A 22,185-nucleotide genomic window follows, 5' to 3' on the forward strand; every position below is an offset into this window, starting at 1 on the left:
AATTTTACGCAAAATCGCTTCATTCTATGCAAAAGCTTATACGTCTCATCACTTGGATATGCATTTTCAGTAGATTAGTTATTAATAAGCGCAAATAACAAAATGAGTTGACTCTGAGGTAGATAATAAGGGTTTTTCAAAGGTCTGCGGCTGTGCTACTCGCGTCGGCCATTTGTACGCTCGCACCGCCCTCCCTTTGTCGTCGTCCTAAGCGCTTGCGTGCCTATTTTCCTTCCGCTCTCCCGGCGTGGCGGTCCCGTCGCGCCTGTCTAGTTTCCGCCGGCTCCCCGAGGTGGCGGTAATGTTCCACGCGAATGCATGCCGCCGATCAAAATAAATGTGTGTGCGCGTGTGGGATGGCTGTTGCCGCCGCTGAAGACAAATAAAATTTGCTCATACCTTTCATCGAAATTCTGTGTCACCTCTATGTCGTGTGCTAAACTGCTTCGCTGGTAATCCACCTTGACAGCAGTGGAATGGAGCGTGATTTTTTTCTAATTTCACCACACCGCCCATTTCTTTGTAGTCCCCCCCTCCCCCCCCCCCCCCCCGACTACGCTTCCGTTCTCGTGCCAGCCATTCTAGAACTCTAATAGACCATCGATTATCCGTCCTACGCATCACACCAACTCAATTTGTTGCTCTTATTGTCAAGTAGAATGTCGGCTGCTATATTACAGTGCTTTATAGCACGCTCCCTCCTCATTCCCCTAAAGGACACTTTTCACCCACACCGCAGCGTGCAGGTGAAACCCAAGCCTGAAGGTGTAGAAATACCCAAGCCGGTAGAAGTACCAACCTCTACGGGGTGGTGGCATGGAGTACACGTAGAGCATTGAGCTTATGTGCCCAGGAACCCACGTTAGAGTTTTTGTCAAAAGTCAGTACGTCTTCAGTCTTGGAGACTTCTGCATCTTCAGTCTCGAGTTTCACCCGCACGCTGCGGTGTGGGTGAAACGTGTCATTTAGAGAAATGAGAATTAAGGGAGCGTGATAAGGTACTGCAATGTAGTTGTCATAAAATAGAGATGGGTGATTTGTTATTCGAAGCAGAGGGAGGTGCACTAGAAAATTGTCGGCCACAACTACAGCTAGCAGCACAATTTCAACACATGATAGCGCAACGATCTCTCGGCGTATCTTACATGCTTTCTTAGTTTTCTTTTACTCGCTTCTTAATTTTGCCGTGTTTTCCCTCGTTTCCTGTAACTTTGAAAGCATTTTTGTTAGAGGTGTTCTATTGACTGTTTCATGCATGGCTGAAAATATTCTATTGACTGTTTCATGCATGGCTGAAAATATTTACTTTATGTGCGCATTAAGCTCACGTCAGGCAGCTGGAAAAAGTGCATGTAATTGTGGGTGGTGACTGACATTTATTTTCGATTGCAGGCTGCACTTTCGTACATGGATGGGCGCATCTGCGTTACGGTGTATTTGACGAGTACGATGCACGGGCCGATGATCGATCTCCAGAAACTTACGCGAGATAAGGTGAGCAGCAGGCGTCCGATTTGTTCGTGAAGTGCGCTAGATACATTTTCCATCCACGAACTCACTCTCAGAATGCTTTGATAACGACTGCGAAGGGATTCAGTGTTCTGCATACTGGCTGGCATCAATAGGCAGCTTTAGAAAAGGCACGTTCAAGCTTGGTATGCCCGCAGCGCAAGCCGCTACAGGCATGCGGGACATTGGTAGGAATGAATATCAGATTAGGGTCCGCGCTAGCATCGCGCGCTTGCATCGCAGTTATCCCATTCGAGAGGGAAAAATAATACAAAAACAACCAATTGTCACTTGTACACTTGCTGCAGTTTAAGTATGAGATGTGTCCTTATAACGGGGAAAAAGATTAGAACAAGAAAAATATTTTTGCCGTTGTCCGCCGGAACAATACATGCTTCGCAGCCGGATCAGTTGCCGGTTAAACAAAAATACGGCAGACTTGCACGATCTTGAAGAATCATTACTCAATTTCCAGCGAAGCTGTTTCTTTCGAGCAGTTACAATAAGAACTTCAGTGGTCTGTAAAGAAATCACATACCTTAAAACGCTGCCCCTATACGACTTGCCCGTTTGAAACCTTGCCGGCTTTTAACGCTTTCGAGCACTTGTTAGGGAATTTTTGCAAAGGCAAGTATTTATCCATCCATTCTACTTCGGCAAAACATATTGGCCATAACGTCGCCCCCAGCCGCCTCTTTACCGCTAAATTTGATATTGCTTGCATTCATGGACAGCCAGATAAATTCTGGTTTGTTCGTAAAACACATCCACTTATATCCACTTATCCGCTGTATGTAGTTCTAACAAGGAGCGTTGGATGTGCACATTATCGCAATACTTTTCAACGGTTACATCATTTTCAGGACAATGCAAACCGTCTAACAAATATAGCAGGGACTGCTCTGGCTCCTTCAACAAAATCGACACCTCTCCGACCCTGCCTCCAGACAGACACCGCCGGACGTTTCCAAAGGGTCGTCAGTGGAAGATCATTCCAAGTGAGGAATAATCTAAAAGATGCCTCCACCGAAAGACTGGGACTTCATGTTTACCTTTCATACTTATTTTTCTGAAAAATCCTTGATATACGTTTTTTAATCATATTTCTGATAAAACCCCTGACGAAGCTCTTGAGTCGTCAATTACTAAATTAAAAACTGACCTAATAAACCTAACAAAGCGGTGCCATAAAAAAATGGCTGTGGTTTAACTCTGGTTAAACCGAGGCGAGTAACGATAGCTACAGACCCCCGGCTGCGCTTAGGCTTAGCTTGTAGTTAGACATGTAGTTAGTGAGTTGCCGAAGAATCGATGCCCATGGTCTGACGTCACACAGAGGGCGCGGCGAGCGCGCCAGCTGTGGCGGTTTCCAGGCAACGGCGGACCTGTAGGAGCGGTGGCCGCGCGGCGACCGCGACGAGCCGAGTTGCTGGAGAATCGAGGGCCGTGGTGTGACGTCACAGTGCGGCCACGGCTCAAAGTGCGGCGACGGCGAAGAGGCGAAAACCTGGCCCAATTTTGCTATTGCTACAATAGCAGCTTATAGATTAATCCTATGAAAAACAAGTTTTTAGTCTAAGTTCTCGTCAAAAACAGCAAAGTTATACTCTTTGTATCCCAGTCGGATCACGTTTAAGTCCTGCTGACGATCACTTCACATTTCTAGGTGTTGAACTAGATCGTAACCTGAAATACTACAATCACGTGCCTGCGATAAAAAAGAAACCATACATGTATGGCATGCGGACGATTATCAAAGCTCCTTCCTTCTTTAATCACTCTACACTTATCCCTCGCTATTACTCGTTCATTCCCTCTCGCATTAATTTCCGTATATCATACATGTAGCTTCATACCATTACAAACATTGCAAAAGCACGTCGTAAGATTACTTACATTTATCCCCCATTGCATACTAATTACAAATTCCCTAATGACAAAAATATTCTCGCAGTCGACAAGCTAGTTAGTTACAATTTCGATATACGTTTGGTCAGATCTCTCAAGAATGAAGCTCCGGTTGCGTTAATTCCAACAGCATATCTGGCGAATACTAACAATACGCTAGGCTTGCTTCAGGCAATAACTTCCGTATCCCGAAAATACGTGCTAACTACAGTAAACAGACAGTCATCTTTTCATCTCTTTTACCGGGCAACAAAATTCCACCAATAATAAAATCATCCCACTCTACTTATTCTCTTAAAAAAACAAAATTTTGATGATGAAGCCAGAATAAGCGTAGTTGTTTTTTATTGTGACATGTTTTAGTGATGTTAAAAGTAATGTCCTGTATTTTATGCATTGTTATTTTACCTTGTATATCTGGCATATATGTTAAACATTTTTTTCTTTGTTATTTTAATGGCCTATTACTTCTAATAATTCCAATATGTCCACACCTTCTTCTTACAGCGCTGAAGTTTTGGTCATTATGCTTGCCTTTTATCGGCTTCTTGGTAATCTTAATATTGCACTGTATACTTACTTTCTGATTGATTCTTTCATTGAATTTTATCGTACTAATTTCAAAGCATTGTATAGTGTTCTTTCTATTAGCACTTGCCATTGTTAAAGGTATAACAAATAACTTCTTAATACGTTTTGTCATTGCAAATTACTTTTTCTACTCAGTGCATCATCATGACAGATCTTCGTACAGTCTCCGACTATGGGACCTCCTCCTGTATATGACACCCATCCAAATATGTATAACTCTATCGCACCAATAGGTCTTCAACATTTTTTTCCCCTTCATCTGTTCTATACAGAGCAAGCATATTTGCTGCGCTGTGGCGACGAACAAACCTTAGTTGTAAATCAGCGCTCTGTGTCTGTCTTCGTGTGGTCTCCCCTTCTTTTTGCATTGTTTTAATCCAGATTGCTGGGACTTGAGCGTCTCTTGCATGACAGCCAACAAGAGCACGACAAAACGGTGTGCTTCTTGTTGACCTCCACTGGACGTGACCCGGCGCTCACGTGACGGATGGTAAAGCTGGGAATTGGCTCTGAAAGCGCACTTTGATTCCTCTGCACTGTGTAAATACGCTGGAGAAACAGGTGGTCATGCCAAGAATGGTCCTCGAACGAACCCTAAAAACGTAGCCATGTGGCGCGAGTTCAACGTGCGATGTGTCAAAGCGAATCAATAGAACTGAGGAACTGAAGCGTTCGATCTGCATGGTCAAAATAAAAACGAGAAGCTCCCGCTAAATTCCGCGGCAAGCATGCGGAGAAATACTGAATAAAAAAAAGCAAAAGCTAGGTGCGACTTATTATTGTTTATAGCAGGTGTTTATACACCGGTGTTAAGCCAAACGGAAGTAACTATGACACTAGTCGACATTAAAATTGCTATTAACTAAACTTTCCTTTCTCCGGGAAAATGAAGTAAAAGCTGCAGGTTGCAGTTTTGCAGCTTTCAGGTACACTGTACAGTTCAGAGACCAGGTGGAGTACACTTGCTAATATTAGGGAGACAAGACACACACGCTCTAGTAAAAGAATAGGCTTCAATTAAGGTTCTCAAACCAAAGCGAGTATTAAAACGTGGGAGTCTTCAATGGCTGTCGCGGAGTATGCAACGCTACGACGTGGAAGGGGACCGGAGGAGACTAGCCAAGACTAGCCAAGTGCGTCTGTAGTCGAGGAGTCGGGATATTGACAAGGACGCAGCTCAGCAAAAGTTAACAATTAAGTTACATCGTGAAGGTCAGAACAAGAGTGCTAGAAATGGCGGGGCCGCCTAAAGGGCCCCTGAACCATCCCGAGGTCGAAATTTAGTTGTGATGTTGCAGTTGTGCACGAGTCTGCAACGAACACGTCGCCACGAGAATATTTCGAAATGGTGCCGTAATAGCGGAGTTACACGCGTTTGATGATCAAAACACGGCCCTCGCTCGTTTCGCTCTTTCCTTCGCTAAACTCCGTTCGCAAATCCAACAGCAAATAAAATGCCCAATTATAATAATGATGACACCAAGGATGATGCCAATGTTTATTTCTTCAGCGTTTTACTCAGTCTTGAAAGAGCTTGATAGGGCCAAGAAGCCGGTCTGCAGAGCAGTGCACGTGGTGGTCATCCGTGGAAGCTCTTACCTAAACGGTCCGTGGCAGCAGTGAGTGGTGGCGTTGTCTGCGGAGGTCACTTATGACTGATGGAATGGGAGAACTCAGAAATGTCACTAATAGCGTGGATAAAGCACCAAACTCGGCCTCGGGGGGGGGGGGGGGGGGGGGGCAGTTAGAACCCCCTCCCCCCCGTCCCTGCGCCACTGGCTCCTATCTAAATACGCGGAAAAGGAAAAATCGCATTTCTCGGCAACCACTGCCTCAGATTTGATGAGGTTTGTTGAATTTAAACTAAAATGTTACCATCTAGTGAATGTTGCTTGCGAATTTTCGATTTAGGTCGTCAATTTTTCAATAAAAATTCGCAAAAATCGAAAAGTTTCAGAAAACAACACTATGAAGTTCTGTAACTCGGCAATGAAAAGCGATATCACAGTTCTGTCAATTGCACCTAATAGTACATCTAAACCGGCCAAAATTGATATATATTACATGGCTCTCAAATAAACGACTAATATGTGAGTAGAACGTTTGCAAAGCCCTTGTAAACAATATAAAAAATTCACACAAGATATAAATTGACATCAAATTTGTCCGCTTTGGATGCTCTAACGGTTGCAGTTTACAGAACTGCGATATCTGTTCTTTGTGTAGAACTACGAATTTCTAAACTTTGTGCTTCTATTTTTTTTTCAAGCCTAACATTTTCTAAAAATTCCTTTTAAGAACTTGAGGCCTTAAATCGAAATTCCGCTTCCAACGTTCACTAGAATTTAATTTTATCTCTCAAATGCACAAATTTCACAAAAATCAGCACAGTAGTTATCTCAGAAAGGTGTTTTTTTTTGCGTTTTACGTGTATTTGAATAGACGGCATCGGAGTTTGGCCCGAGCTAAAGCTTCCTCTTAACCTTAACATCACTGTTTGCCAGACACAAAGCCCATCATGTTGAAACGTTCCCCACCTTGCGCTTATTTTGACCCTGAGTACTACATTTCTTGCAGCTTTAGCTGTGGAAACTCGAGTTACTGAAGACTACGTCAAGCTGGATACGGGCTTCGAGACGCAGGAATAAATTACGATGACTGGCGTCATCGAAGGTAACCTCGACCCTCTCCCTGCCGGTAAGAAATACGTCGTCACTTTCGCGTTTGCCATCAAATGGGCCGCACCAAGACTTGACGGGGCCTTCGGCTGGTAGGCACTCCTGGCGGCTCGCGTCGCAAACAGCAATGGGCTCAAGTCCAAGAGGTCAAATGTCGTACAAGTACTGTACACGCCTTCTCCTGTAACGACCACAGTGGCCACTACCACGGCGGTCACTACGACGAAGGTGACCACAACGGAAGCAACTGCAACTGAGATAACCACAACGGAAGCAACCACAAACGAAGTAACCACAGCGGAAGCAGTCACTACAGAAGCCAGGTCTACGACGGGAAGAGCTACGACGACGACCGCTGAAGATGAGCGCACGCAGAAATCACGTGGTGTACCGCAACCGTGGGTGTGCGCCTTGATAGGTGGGCTCACAGCAATGATCGTGATTGCTACTGTTCTGGGCGTGCAACTCAGAGTGAGCACGAAAAGCCGGAGAATGTACGATTTTCTGGCCGGCCGACCACGGACAGATCAACATGTATCTGCCAGTGCTTCAGCTGTGCTGTAGCGATACATGTTTCCACGGCATCGAAATGATGACAAAAAAAAAATGTCGGATTTCGGACTGTGCCAGACGTGTTGTTACCTCGCTCCTCAACTGTCTATACTTCGAACGAGTGCCCCCACACTAGCTGTATGCGGTCATTGATGACCACATAAAGCCAACAGATAATGAAGCCAAGGAAAGCATCGGGGAAATTAAGCGTGGATAAAATTAGAATGTAGAAAATAATGAAGAAAAGGTGAATGAACGTGGACGAAAAGATAACATGTCGCCGGCGGGAGCCGAACCCGCAACCTCCACATTACGCGTGCGTTGCACTACCAATTGTGCTACGGCGACGGCCATCAATTCGTCCACTAACTTGGGTATTTATGTTTACTATAGATCTAGTCCTAGAAGGGTTAGCCAGCGCCACTCAGAACCATGGTGGGCTGATGCCCTTTTTAGCCCGATGGCGTCATGTAACACGTGGTCTTGGGAGAGCAGGCGCGTGGCGAATAAACCCTCGCGTGCTATACCTAATGACATCAAGGCTGCCAGATTCGAGACCCTCGCAATGAATAAACGAGAGAAGTTGGGAAACGAGGGGCTCAATTTTGTTAATCACGATCAGATAAAGCCAACAGACAATGAAGTCAAAGGAAAGCATCGGGTAAATTAAGTGTCGAGGAAATTGTAATGTAGGAAATAATGAAGAAAGGGAAATCAAAGTGGACGAAAAGATAACTTTAAGCCGGCGGGAGCCAAACCCGCAACCTCCGCATTACGCGTGCTTTACACTACCATTCGTGCTGCGGCAACGGCCATCAGTTCGTCCACTAACTTGGGTACTAATTTGGGTACCGGCGCTCAGCTTACATCGGTGCCAGCTTTTTGACAAGAGATAGAGAGAGAGAGAGAATTTATATGAAGGGAGATCAGAGAGGTCGGCCTGAGATAGCGCGCTCTAGCCTGCTTTTCTGCACAGGAGGAGGGGAAACGGGGACGTGAAGGTGCTTTGAGGGATGGTGACGACACAAGAGGGATGCGTGAAGACAGGTTGGTACGCCTCCTGATAGGCGGCAACCGGAAGATCCTTTAGACACTGCGTCCCGGCTGTTTCGAATTGAAGGTCTCCAAATGGTGTCCTTTCGAGCAGAGTTCAATCCGGGGGAACAAAAAGAAGTCGGCCGGGGAAAAGTCAAGACGTGGCTGCGTGGCGTTTCCACGTTGTGCTTGGCCGACAATTCCCTCACTTTCAACGATGTTTGCCTCTGCGCACTGTCGTGATGGGGGATCCAGGTAGTATGCAATCTCACTGCCGACGCGGGGAGCCCTGGTTATTTCCCTAGCGATCGAGTACTTCCGTGCAAGATCAAGCGTCGACACTTTGAACATATGTAGCGCGCCATTTTGAACTCTTACCTAGGTAAAGAAAATGAAATCAAAGCACCTTTCTTAAAGAAAGGTGGTTGAACGCGAAGCTTTCTTCCATGCAAAATGAATCACAGTCAAAGCCCAAAGCAAACGACCACGCAGCGAAATAAAGAAATGCTGAGTGACCCGAAGCGATGCATATGTGATTTGATTGCTCGTTTATGATTGTATTTCTTGAATGTTGTAGTTGAATGAGGAGACATTTCGTTGAGTTGCTTAACCTTTATTTTAGATCATGTAGCTTTTGATTATACGCGCACACTCACCATGCACTTTCACGGACGACTCTACACTTGAACAGTGTTGCCTTGTGATCGCTGTGGTAGACGGTCAGTCTCTGGCGTTGCTGATACACGGGATCGGCCTTACGGGCACGATCGCGCTCGCATTTACGCTCGCGTACGGCAGCCTCTTCTGCCGTGCGCTGCACCCACGGCCTACCCATTGTGACGGCCGGGAATGCATTGCGTGACACGCGTAATGCAATGCAGATATATACAGTTCGTCTGGATAGCGTGGCATTGCAGTACCCATTGCTCTTATCGGTACAACTGCGAATATAAACTGTAGTGTTCTACGATACGTATGTCGTGCTCCGTTGTTCTATTGTGTGCGCAGATAGTTGCATTGTGTAAGCTGGCTTTCCTGCAGTGCGTTTTCGGCGCTCACGGACGAATCAGTGAGACATAGAAAGCTTCGCTTTAAAAAAAAACAAAGAAAGGTACTTCGTTTAGCAATCGAGTGTTTCTCCCTGTACCGCCTCGCCGACACCTGCAGTGGCTCGCATGCATAGCTTCAACACCCCTGCCTACCAATTTTGCCTGCGTGCGCCGTCGTGCAGCTGTACAAACAAGAACATAATTGGAACGCTACACGAACACAGAGCGATGTCTGCTCGGCATTTGCGCATCGAGCACGAATAAAATGCGTGAAAAGCGTTTTCAGATATTTTCTTTTTTAAACGATTTTCATGGAATCTACGCAGAAGATCATCAACGTTCAGAAATTGTTACTATCCGCCTCTTCACTGGTTGCAAAGCGCGCTTGCCTGAAACCCCTTGCGAGAGGTGTGTGCTGGTCGCACGTGAAGGACGAAGTTGACGGAAGGAGCTGCACGCGTTGCATCAGGCTCGAAGTTTTCTGCTAAATTTACCACTGGGAACACTGGCACTGCAATCGCTTGGCTAGAATGGGAATGATGGTTAGTATTAGAATTTGTCTCGTCTCGGTGCTTGTGGATTCAGACGTTCTCGTCACGGTCTTGCGCTTTATCTTTCTAAATTTCCAAGCAATAACGTTCTTCAGAAGGCATCAAGGCAATAAGACTCTGCGTACATGAATATACCACCTTATAACGCAATGTTTTGTTGATTAAGATCAATTTTCACAGTCATCAAGTCGTTTCAAGGCTAACCCATGCAGGCAGTTTCCAATCATTCCCATACTGGCAGAACCACCATGATTGATCCTTGCACAAAAGCGCCAGAATTTCCTTGGTGATGTCTTACAGAAAACTGAAACTCGGAAGCAAAACGCGCATGGTTGAAATGCCGTGGCACATTTGTCACACTCTTGTTTTTGTTGTTTTTATTCCGTCTGCGCTACTGGGGGTCCGGCCAAGAATTTGGCGGTTTCCGTAAAATGAGTAGTAACAGATTAGAAAATAAAAACCTAAAGACAATTATTTCACGGCTTTCATAGTGGAATGGTCATCGTATTAGAATTGATAGAATTCGAACGCACTGCCTTTCGGTATACCTCTTTGGGTATTGATGATCACACCTCGTCCACTGGAGGCCCCGCGAGCGCGAAAAGGAGATCTATGTGTTCCACCACAATGGCCGGGGCGCCAACTCCCAAGCAAAATAGGAGAGTGGATAACCGGGCCAGTTGGTATATATTCATGGTTGTTTGGAAGCGCAAACACACGTGAAAAAGGCTGATTTCCATACTTTGGTGATCGCAGGCTTTTTCTCTGACCTGCAATGCAGAAGGTACCGTTATATACGCGGTATGGAGAGCAAGACGAAGAAAGTCGAGCACTAACTTGCAACCATGCAGGAATTAAATAAACTAGAAGGGAGCATCACGTCACACAGCCAATCTTGGCAAACGAACTCTTCGTGAAGCGATTCCCTTCGCCTTTTCCCTCGCACTGCCGTGCCAACACGTGACCTCTGAGACTCAACGTATTGGCCGAAAATCATTAGTTCCCGGTAGTTTTTAATCGATGCCCACTTGTTCGGCTGCCCTGCCGTAGCTCTGCCTGCAAAGCGGGAGCACTAAAGCCTACCGCATGCTTTGACGTAAAGATCACGTGTTGGTCTGACTCGTTGAGCTTCAATTGTGTTGCGCCATGCTTGCGCCCAAACATACACGGGGAAGCTATCACTTTGTCAAACAGTCACACATGCGTACGTCAAGCCGTTTTGCACCAATGTCCTTTTCTGTTACTTTCACCTAGTAAAGGTGACTATTGCAGCGATATCAGCTGGTTATATTCAGTTACATGCTTCGACTGAAGGGTGAATGATAGGAAATGCATGCACCCTGCAAATACACTGCTGATAATTGCGTTGAGAAAGCACGTTGGCAGCTTCTTTATAAATAAGCTGCTGCCGTAATTTCTCAACAAATTCCTTTCAGGAATGCACGACTGCAGCAGACGATTTCATTTCATTATTTATTTCTTTACGATCGACGTTTGTGTAATACCTGCACCGCCCTGAAAGTAAATCTTTCAGGGCCGTTGGGGCAATAGTGTGAGGGTGTCGAACCGAAATCTTTTGGGGTTCGGTTTGCGTTCGAGTTCACGCTTTTCGGTTTGGTTCAGGTTCAGCTCCTGAGCGAAAATAATAACGGTTCGAACCGGTTTGTAACATCCTGAACCGGTTCGTTGGGGTTCGCATGGTTTCAAAGGGAAAAAAAAAGAAGACTCGCTTGCCCCTGGTTAAGAATTACGAGATGATTCTGGAGAACTATACTTTTTTTTTCTTTTTTGCACGGGCATTACCTTGAAAATGTTATCACAAAAAACTATGCGACATCCACAGTTTCATTTAGGGGTCGCGATTTGTAAATTCCATGTGCTTCGTGCCTATGCAACCCCCCCCCCCCCCCCAAAAAAAAAAAATTGTCTTCGTTGAATTCGTGAAATTGTCGGCGGTGGTTGTCCATACAGTACAAATGACATACCCAGTCTACTGTTAACTACCCTTGCGTTTACATTTTATTAAGGAAGGCACCTAAGAGGACGTTGCAAAGCGGGCTGCTGGGCTAGTTGACTCATGGCAAGAAACCGAGCACGAAAGCAGGACAGGACGGGAGAGGCGGCAAAACCGGCGCTCGACTCACAAACAGGTGCATCCGCACGAGTCGCGCGAAATACAGCTGTGGCGGTGAGATTTACCCGAACTACGTTTTCAAGTGAATTGAGAGGCCGAAAATTTTGGCCTCCAAACGGGTGATGCATAGGACATCAAAGGCGGATGTCAACTGGGTTTAAAGACTACTCCATTTTGAAAAACGTAAGTTAACAGAAGGAAATAATTTCTTTTCTTTTTTTTTCCGGATGTCGTTTAGACGTTCAGTAACGGTTAGGTTCGAACAAAAAATAACGCCAAGGATTTTATTTTTAAAACGAAGCTTTATATTTCTAGGCAAGATCGTATATGGCTAGGCGAAATCGCCTGTGTACAGAAAGCTATCATCATCAGCATTGGCTCGAGGGTCATCATCTTATTCCGCAGCTGGCTCGTTGGCGCCTCTCGGGTTGCGCTCGCTCGTGCTCGGCAGGCGCTCGTGCCTCCGCTCCCGCGTTCGTCATCGTGGTCGTCGTCTTCCACAGCTGGCTGCGTTGCCGCTAATCATTCCAGCGAAGAATTTCGCTTCTCTTCTGCCGTCGTAATGGGGAGGGCGCGTTTCCGGGGTTATGAGCCATCGCGTAAGGGGGTATGAGCCAATAATTGTCTTACGCAACGGACAGGTTTAATTTTGAAGCAATTTACCTTCAAAGAATCGCAATTGCGACAGTGGCGGGCGAATGCTGCTAACCACGCCGCCGAACAAACTCGAGACATCGAGCGCAAGCGACAACGGCTCACTGCGGGCATACCGTCGGTGACGTCGTTCTCTCCGTCGCAGCCGAACGTGTGTGTAACCTCATAATTGCGAAATACTTTAATGAACCCTCGGGATTAACCCAATGATAAATACCGGGGCCGCGCGTTTCAGCTTCGCTGGTTAACCATCTGCACGAAGTAAAAGAGCCAACGATTTGTTTTAGTTGGCATTTGAGGGCGATGGTACTTAAACGGGTTGCCTTTCTGGTATTCTGGGGTCGCGTATTGACAAGGCTATTGTAGAAGTATAGGAAACTTGATTTATCTGGTGCTGATGCTCACTTTTGCACGACGCGCCCAACCAGAGATAACATGAGTGCCTCGCGTGCCCCAACATCATGATCCGAGCGATTGTCCGCGTATGCCTATGCTGACACACTTGGCAGGAAGAAAATATTAAGAAAGGTCAAACTTCGTATGTTTGTTGATGATTGGGTGCTTTATACAAACTTTTCTAGCATTGAAGACCAACTCGAGTTGAAGAGCGTTCTTGCTTCGTTTTGCCAATGAAGCCACTCCTTGCAAATGTCGATTAACATTAAGAAAATAGTGTCGATGCCTTTTACTGACAAGAAAGGGCCTTTGTATTTCGCTTACAGTAACGCAAACAAATATCTCTAGTGCGTCAACGAATTTAAGTATCTGGGAGTCACTTTCACGAATAATTTGATATGGCACAAGCACGTTGACCTCATCTATTAAAAAGCGCTTCAGAGACTTGGTTACGTCAAACGCACGCTGACAAATTCCACTAAGGAGTGCAAACTCACGGCCTACAAAACGGTAGTTCGACCCATCCTTGAAATTTGGTCTCCTCACCATCAATGCGACATAGATAAACTTGAAGCTGTACAAAAATAAAGCAACAAGATTTATATAGGGCAGGTACGATCGCCATTTCTCACTCTCCTCGCGTGCTCAGCTATTATCCCTACTGTCGCTGGCTCAGACACGCACATGTGATCGTCTTATCGTGCTTCACAAAATTGCGAGTTCTTCTGTTCATGTCCGCGTGCCTTTTTTTTTTTTTTTTTTCGTCACAAGCTCTGTGCGCAGAACCAGGCGTACAGATTCGATGAACATTGTCCCGCTCAGGTCGCAACTGAACTGCTTCAAATTTTTTATTTCTTCCGTCAACAATTGAATTGTGGAGCAAGTTTGATGGATCCGTTAGAAGACTACCCACGGAACAATCTTCTACAGAAGTGATAAAATATATGTCGTGTTAGTATTCGTTAGCATTTTTAGTTTTGATCTGCGTTCTGTAAACCTGTTTTACCTCTTCTGTGTGACCAATTAACCTGTTATATTTTGTAATCGCGTTCTTGAATCTTCAAGGTTTTGTATTGACCCACCCTTGCTATGTCTAAGTATGGAGACAGCAGTATTTGTAAATAATAATAAATGAAAGAAAAGAAAAAAAGAACAAATAATAAATTCCGCAGTAGGCGACTGATTGGTGAACACTCACGACTTCCATTTTAAGGTGGCCCAGGCGCTAGAGGGGTAAATGACAGTTCTGTGTTCAAGGAAAGGTTTTATCAACTGGAAGAGGTTTTTACAGCAGTTATGAGATGTGAGAAACTGTAATACTGTGAAGTGCCAGACGCTGTGGAAAGCACCTTTGAAACCAAAAGAGAATAATGAGGCATGTAGCTTTTTTATCTTTAATTTCATCGAGTTTCTTAGGGAGCGCGTATAAGGGGTGAGAGAGAGAAGCTACTTATGTGAAAGCAGACATTTTTGTCTGCGTGCACACGACCGCTGACATGCTACTCTGCATGGGAAAAAGGAATAAATGATTCCAGAGGGGAGTGGAAAAAAGCAAAATAAATGGGGTGCCCTATTTTCATGTGTAAAACCAAATTATGTAGGATCGAGGAGATTATCAAAGTAATATCGACGGGAATTTAAAAAGTCGTTATAAATGTTGGTAAAATATAGAATTCATTATATTAGACCGGTATGGCGAGAGTGAATAGGCACCGTGGTTAGGTTTTCCTACAAAAATAGTGCAACCTTTTCGCCGACCAATACGACAGTTCAATAATTAAAAAAATTATATATGAAAAGGAAATGTCGGTTGCTTATAAGAAATGGAACTTTCGACGTGGGAAAAGTGTGCTCGCCCAACCCCTGAGCATAACGGGTGTTACCTAAGGTAGTTCGATTTCCTTAATGGTGAAAGGCCAGTCGCAAGTCAGATTCTGGTAAGTCACCCGCCGTGGTTGCTCAGTGGCTATGGTGTTGGGCTGCTGAGCACGAGGTCGCGGGATCGAATCCCGGCCACGGCGGCCGCATTTCGATGGGGGCGAAATGCGAAAACGCCCGTGTACTTAGATTTAGGTGCACGTTAAAGAACCCCAGGTGGTCCAAATTTCCGGAGTACCCCACTACGGCGTGCCTCATAATCAGAACTGGTTTTGGCACGTAAAACTCCATAATTTAATTTTTTTTTCTGGTAAGTCACTAATTGCCGGAGTGTAATAACCATCGTCAGTGGATAGACCTACAGAAATTTGCGCGGATAATCAACTCAGCGGAGTGTAAAACCCTTGCGAAAGCGCCAGCCTAGAGTGGACGCAATGGAAGTGAGAGAGAGAAGCTCTTTATTTGAAAGCAGATATTTTTGTCTGCGTGCACTCGACCACTGACATGCTACTCTGCATGGAAAAAGGGAATAAATGATTTCAGAGGGGAGTGTAAAAAAGCAAAATAAAGTTAAATCTAAAACGAACGAGCAAACCTGATAATGATGTTTACAGATCAGGTGACGGACTAATTCAGTCTTCTCTATATCTTGAAGTGAACCTTGCTTAAACCTTTCCGAGAAGGTCAATTTCTGAGAGCTATCGGAAAAATTTACGGGAATATTGGAATAAGTCCAAGACCCACCGCTGTTTTACACGGCAGCGCACAGGACCTAAGGTGCCATGCAATGTTAGTGGAGCGTAACAAACCATGTGCATTTGGCACTCCAAACAATATATCTCGTCGCGGGTACTGTGAAAGCTTTGTAAGTAACAGTCAGAGTGGAACAGATAATGAAGTGAGCGAAGTTGTTGCATGGCGTTCTGGTTTACAAGTGAGATTTTTAATGGGAGCCGAATTATTTAGCTATGCGCCAAGCCGCTTGAAAACGGATGGTCAAGCAAGATCAATGTGCACTTCATAAGTGGCAAAAGCGCCGTAGCACTGATATTTGTAAATGTCGCCGAGTTGCGGTTCTGGTGTTTTCCGAAAATGCGTACGCGTTGCCCTGATGCGCTTGCGTTCAATCGTCAAATATGGAGTTCATCAGGAAATGCTCCCGCCTGGTCGCGGAACAACTCATCGCAAGGTAGTTTGCCTAATGCGTTTTGGACAGGCGCGCGCGTCGGGGCAATAGCAAACAAATAATAAAATAATTAAAAAAAAAGCTCCTAGGGCCTTGACATTTTAATATAAGACGACTTATATTACCCCTGAAAAAACGTCTTCCCAGCAATGCATTTCTGTTTAATAGTGAAGCCGACTTTAAGGGGATCGGTGTAAGCTTGGTCTTTGTAATGTGGCTTTCCCACGTTCTGTTTTGCGGTGAAGCCTGCTCAAAGAAGAATGCGATGCGAACGGGGCCCGATAACGCTATCGCGTTTCCCTCTTAAAGGCAAAGCTTCAGCGTCCTCCAATGTTTATCGCTATAACCGTTGGTACAGAAAGTAATGTGGCTCAGCTTCGACAGCATTTTTAACGCGATAGAGTTAACGGCCCCGTGTCGCAGAAAAGCAGGTGTCGGCGTTTGCTGCCGGCGGCGTGCTCCATCAGAAAAAAATAATCCCGAACCACTACCACGCCGGTAGTAATTCTCACCTTCCGCGTGGCTCAGAAGCGTAACTGAACTAATTGAATTTCTCTAAGTAAAATGTGCAATTCAATTCGTAAAGTCTGATATATACACAACCTGCAGACATGATGGCGTGGCATAGTAATTTGAATATACGAGAAAACATAATTCTGTCACGTAGAAACACAAATCCCTTTTTCCTTGCTTAAGGGGGTATGAACCATTGATGAGTCACTGCTTGTAGCCTCTGCCTTACGGGGGTATGAGCCATTGCTCTGCGCCGCACGGCCGCCGGGATTGGCCCACCATTGTTTTCTATCGGGACCCGTGTCGCAGAAAATCCGGTGTCGGTGTCGGCGTCCACCGCGCCCGATAACGCTATCACGTTCCACTCTTAAAGGCTAAGCTTAGGGGTCCTCCAAGTTGTTTAGTGAATTGTGGAATACCGAGTATTCTCGATACAACCCCCGGTTTCTTTACATCCGGATATCTAAATCAAGTCAAGAAAAAGACTAAGGATGTACCAAACGGAGCAACTGCTGACGTTGGGATGGAAGTAGTCCTAAACGGTACATAACCCTAGTTTCCCTCAAATAATAACCAGCGCGAAAGCACTCACGGGTCACAATGTATCCTCGTTGTTACATCTTTGCTCAATAACACGGAAGTCGGCAATATTCCATATGCCCTTAAAATGCGCAAATGCCACATCGAACGTGAGCCACATCGAAAAGGCACATCAAACATGAGTTTTGATTTAGCTGTGATAGGCAGGGTCCCTTGCTAGGGTTGTAAAGCAGCCTACACCTTCTATTAATAATAAAAAAAGAGAAAGAAACAACATACGTGTGGTGTGGCGAAAGCGAACTCTGCATTCGACGCGTTGGCCAAGCATCACGGGAAGACAGGCCATATCATCGACTGGAACGCGGTAGCTATCGCTTCCAGAGAAAGAAAGATCCTAAATTATTTAAACTCTGGGGTTTGACGTGCCAAATCCACAATATGATTATGAGGCACGCTGCAATGTGACACTCTTGATCAATTTTGATCACACGGGATACTTTAACGTGCACCTAAATTTATGCGCACAGGCGTCTTTTGCATTTCGACAACGGCAAAATGCTGTCGTCGGTGCCGGTAATTTACCATGCGCCCTCGGGCTTAGCAACGCACGTTTCCTGTTTTCGCGTTGTTTGCCGCTTAGCTGACGTCAAATGAAAAGTGTGCCCTTCACGGCCACCAGCTGCTCGAAAAGCATCGCCTTGTTATAATGAAGTGGAACATTTATGAGCCACTTCAACCAGTCAGCCGATCGATATTCGCCAGAGAGAGATGTGCGGTCGGGGCCGTGTTTCCTGTCACACTTCGCCACATGCGGGGATTCTTGCCTGCCTGTAACACTGCCCAGCTGTGTTACATAATTACTAGAGACCGATTTATTGGCTTGTTCTTATGCAAACAAGCGTGCCAGGAATAATAGATACACATCTGAGTATGCGCTTCAGATCTCATTATTGAACATTAGCAAAAGTAGGTTAATTAAGTGACATAAGCCGACGAAGCAATGATCCCTTAAAGCTTGTCATTTTCTGTGCCTTTTTTTTTTCTGAAGAAACCTTTTGCAAAAAAAAAAAACCACCTAGGGGGGGATGTAGAGTTCCGATATATGTCGTGCAGGAAGGTTCTATCTTATGGTTAACCTCCCTGCCTTTGGCATCTCATTTATCTCTCTCTCTCTCACTCTATGCAGTACAAAACAGAACATATAAGAAGCAAGGCAAAAGTACATCTAGATGTCAATGTTACCCTTACTGAAAGTGTTTTATGCTACTGGTTTCGCCTGTGCTACAGCAGCTGTTGAATATATATATATATATATATATATATATATATATATATTTGTCGCTAGAGCGCTGACGTAGGCTCGAACACCGACAGTGTCACACAGGCCGGTCGACCGCGTATGGGTGCGAGTCCTTGATTGGTGCTCAGTGGTAAGTGGTAAACGACGCGCTCACTACGCGCGCGGTGCGAATCGTGCCAATTTACTCGGCTTCTGCGCTTCCGGAGCGGCAACACATCTGACCGGAGCCACAGGGTAGGGCGTGGACGACTGTTATCCGGGCGTGCGATGTACACGAATGCTGTGCTTCGGTAAGAAAACACAGCTCATTTATTTGAACAGGGTAGCGATTTAGGTGCGTTGGTTATTGATAGTAATCCCACGGAGCGCTTCGTGTCTCCTGTGCCTCCTACTTGAGTCGATGTCTGGCAGCGCTAGAACCGGCTCATTTGATTCCAATTCATTTATTTGATTGCAATCTTTATGGTGCAAGGCACCTATATCAGTTCCCATTCTCGTGTGCTTTCCGATATAGAAACACACCCGCCGCGGTGGCTAAGTCCAGCTGAGGCGTTGCGCTGCTGAGCACGAGGTCGCGGGATCGAATCCCGGCCGCGACCGTCGCATTTCCAGGGAGGCGAAATGCAAAAACGCCCGTGTGCTTGCGTTGTAGTGCACGTTAAAGAACCCCGGGTGGTCAAAATTAATCCGGAGCCTTCCACTACGGCGTGCCTCAAAATCAGAACTGGTTTTGGCACGTAAAACCCCACAAAGAAGAAGATAAAGAACCACGATCCCTATATAGTTATACTTTCAACCCTTGCTGTAATAGACAGTGCTAGTCAATACATGTCATATCTTTCTATCTACTTATGTTTTTATCTATCTTTGCCTGTGTGGCCTTCGCAGACTGCGTGACAGTGCCCACAGAAACAGTTCTGTTTTGTGTGCGTGTGTGATTTTCTTTTCTTTCCTTCCTTTTTTATTCTTTATTTTTACTTTTTTTCTCTCTCTCCTTTCGCATCTCTTTACCCCTCCCCCGGTACAGGGTAGCCAACCGGAGATAACCTCTGGTTAACCTCCCTGTCTTTCCTTTACCTTTTTCTTTCTTTCTCTCTCTCTCTCTCTCTTTGCCTGTGTCGTTGGCTATGCCTATCTGCCTATAGGGCTGCCTTAAGTTGGAATTAAATTTCTTCCATTAAAAAAAAAGATATCACGGAGTGCCGAGTGGTCGAGGCAGATTTTTTGTAGTTAACCTCATATTATTTGTAAATATTGATACATTTGACAAAACTACGAGAACTTTATGCGCGACTTTATGAGGTGCAGAACTCCGCGACAGAAACAACATAATGGTATCGTAAATTGTGATCACTTTTGGATAGATTAAACTACACAAATTCCGCACATTCCGGTTTACGTTCAACAACGCTTACCTTGATAACAGAACATTTCGCAAAGCTCACAGAACCAATATAGAAATGCGCGTAAAACTTGCTATGTAACGTGTCTGTTAATATCAGATTTAAACTCTATTAGTGGTAAATTGGAGATTTAGCAATATTTTATGATTGTGTAGTTACGGAGACGTAAACTAATAGCAGCCATCACGGATTGGCCGCATAGCACTTTCTTTCTAACTTATCAACGTCTAAAACCTTTGTGATAAAATGCAAAATACTTTATTGCAGCTCAACTTGTAACTTCAGGGGACCCTGAGGCTCCAGAATTTCCACAAGTCACTTAGCTATCTTACCTTTGCTCAATAATCTCTCATAGCGCCTCTGTTTCCACAAGTCTGTAAGGGTGAAAACCCCACGTCGGTTACGGCTTTTTCTTGTACTAGTGTCCTAGACTGCTTGGTTTGTTCAGACAGCAAAGATGATATTCATTTTTATTCTTCTCATGCTTCTTATCGCTAGTCTATGCACCATCGTTATCTGCGTGTGCTTGGCAACATCTCAGAAGCCGAAATCCGGCAAGGCTTCCAGATCTCCCCACATTATCTTCATCCTGGCTGACGATCTTGTGAGTACTTATGTTTTGACAATCACCTTTGTCAAGCTAGTGCAATACAAGCCTTAACCACAGGAACGATTTCATATACGTCTTCATTTTTTTCTCCAAATGCTCGTGCAGCCGGTTAATAATGACTGTTGTCGTGAAGGCCGCGAGAATTGACAAAACGTAGTTCATCGGCTCACATTTTCAGGTGCATTGTGCCTAATATCTTGATTTTTCTTCTCCTGCCTTTCTCATATCACTGTCTATTTATTGCGATAGCAATTTATAGACACTTAAGCCACATTCCGGCCATCGTCGTTATCGCTGCATTCTGCCTGATAGCGTTACTTCTGTCTTTCTCCTATCACTGTCTTTTTTTACACAACAAACTTCTGAACGTACGGTCGTTAGCGAAAAATCTCGAGCCACAGCATCTCTCCGAACAGTTGCACCGACCACTTGGCGGAACTGCTGCCCTCAATTCTGGCAATGCGAAACTGAATATTGTGAGAAGCAATCGCCCCTATACTTTCTCATCAGTTTTGTCCACGATCGCTAAGATCGGCTTATCAGAACGTTGTGAACGCGCTCCGAAGGGTTTTACAGCGTAAGCTGTTATGGGCTCATTCCAACAGCCGTTTCTGGTCGCGATGATGCCGCCGCCGCCCCGTAACCGCTATCGCCGAAATGCTCTACCCGCTCTCCGCCGGGATCGAGCCCAGGCCCGCTGCGTGGGAGTCGGATACTTTACCACTGAGCCACGCAAGCGCTTGCTATCAGGCAGAAGAAAAATTCCCTTTATACGCGCCCTATAGGCCGGCGCGCAGGCGCAGACGACCCAAGCCTCCGCCAGTATCTGCTAGCGCTCTGCTCGTGCGTTGCGTTTCGATTTGGGGAGTTATTGGGGATATTTTGGCATGCCCATGTGGTATGGTAGAGGGTAGCTCGCTCTGTACAGAAAGGACAAAGGGGCTGATAAAGGGTGGGGTACATCGCGTAAAGGAGCGTGAGGTGAGGATAGGTGTTGGTACGGAGTTGCCTCCAGGTCGTGGCTTCAGCTCTGGTGAGGGATGGGTGCGGTGGCGGCATCGTTCTTCTCTAAAGGCGGTAGTGCTGAAGCATATCGTAGTAAGTGTGTAGTGTTTCTGGACTTGGGTCTTCTGGAGCCTCTTGCCGTGCCCGGTTGCAGTGACCTCGGGCTATCGTGTGTGCACGATGGTTTCCGCTGAAGGCTTCGTGTCCCGGTGTCCAGATTATCGTGGTGCGGGGTATTTCGTTGAGGCGATTAAGAATATGCTATTTTATGTAGACGGCCATTCGCGTAGGCTCGACATGCTGACAGTCTGTAAGAATATATAGTTCTTCATTTCATCCCGATGCCGAGATGACGAGGGCAATGGCGGCCTCTTCTGCTGCGGTGACGTTCTGCGTACGAACGGAGGCGGATACCAGTTCCTGCTGTCTGTGTCCAGCCACGCTGATTACCATGCCCTCTCCATTCGGGTACATGGCCGCATCTGTCCGGCGAGCAGTGGATAGAGTGCCGTATCTCCTTTCTATTGTTTTCGCTCGTGATTTTCTCCTACCCAAGTGATATTCCGGGTGCATGTTACGCGGAACAGGGGCCACCATTATTTGCTCATGTAGGGACTTGAGGAGTACTGGTTGATTGTTGGTTCCGCCATGGGGTATTGCAACCTTCGAAGAGTTGCTCCGCCTGCTCTAGTG

At 45.6% G+C, this 22,185-nt stretch overlaps 1 protein-coding gene across 1 annotated transcript in view; it reads left to right on the top strand.

Annotated features, from left to right (window-relative positions):
* The first annotated feature begins 18,531 nt into the window (after positions 1-18,531).
* The window catches only part of LOC119465833 (arylsulfatase B), a 29,211-nt gene continuing 25,557 nt past the window's right edge, over positions 18,532-22,185 (top strand). The window contains exons 1-2 of the mRNA XM_037726304.2: positions 18,532-18,764; positions 20,376-20,481. Coding sequence (XP_037582232.1) covers positions 18,742-18,764; positions 20,376-20,481 — 129 coding nt within the window. The 5' untranslated portion in view covers positions 18,532-18,741. The remainder of the gene's footprint in view (positions 18,765-20,375; positions 20,482-22,185) is intronic.

Source organism: Dermacentor silvarum, chromosome 10 (assembly GCF_013339745.2).
Source record: "Dermacentor silvarum isolate Dsil-2018 chromosome 10, BIME_Dsil_1.4, whole genome shotgun sequence".
Lineage (NCBI taxonomy): Eukaryota > Metazoa > Arthropoda > Arachnida > Ixodida > Ixodidae > Dermacentor > Dermacentor silvarum.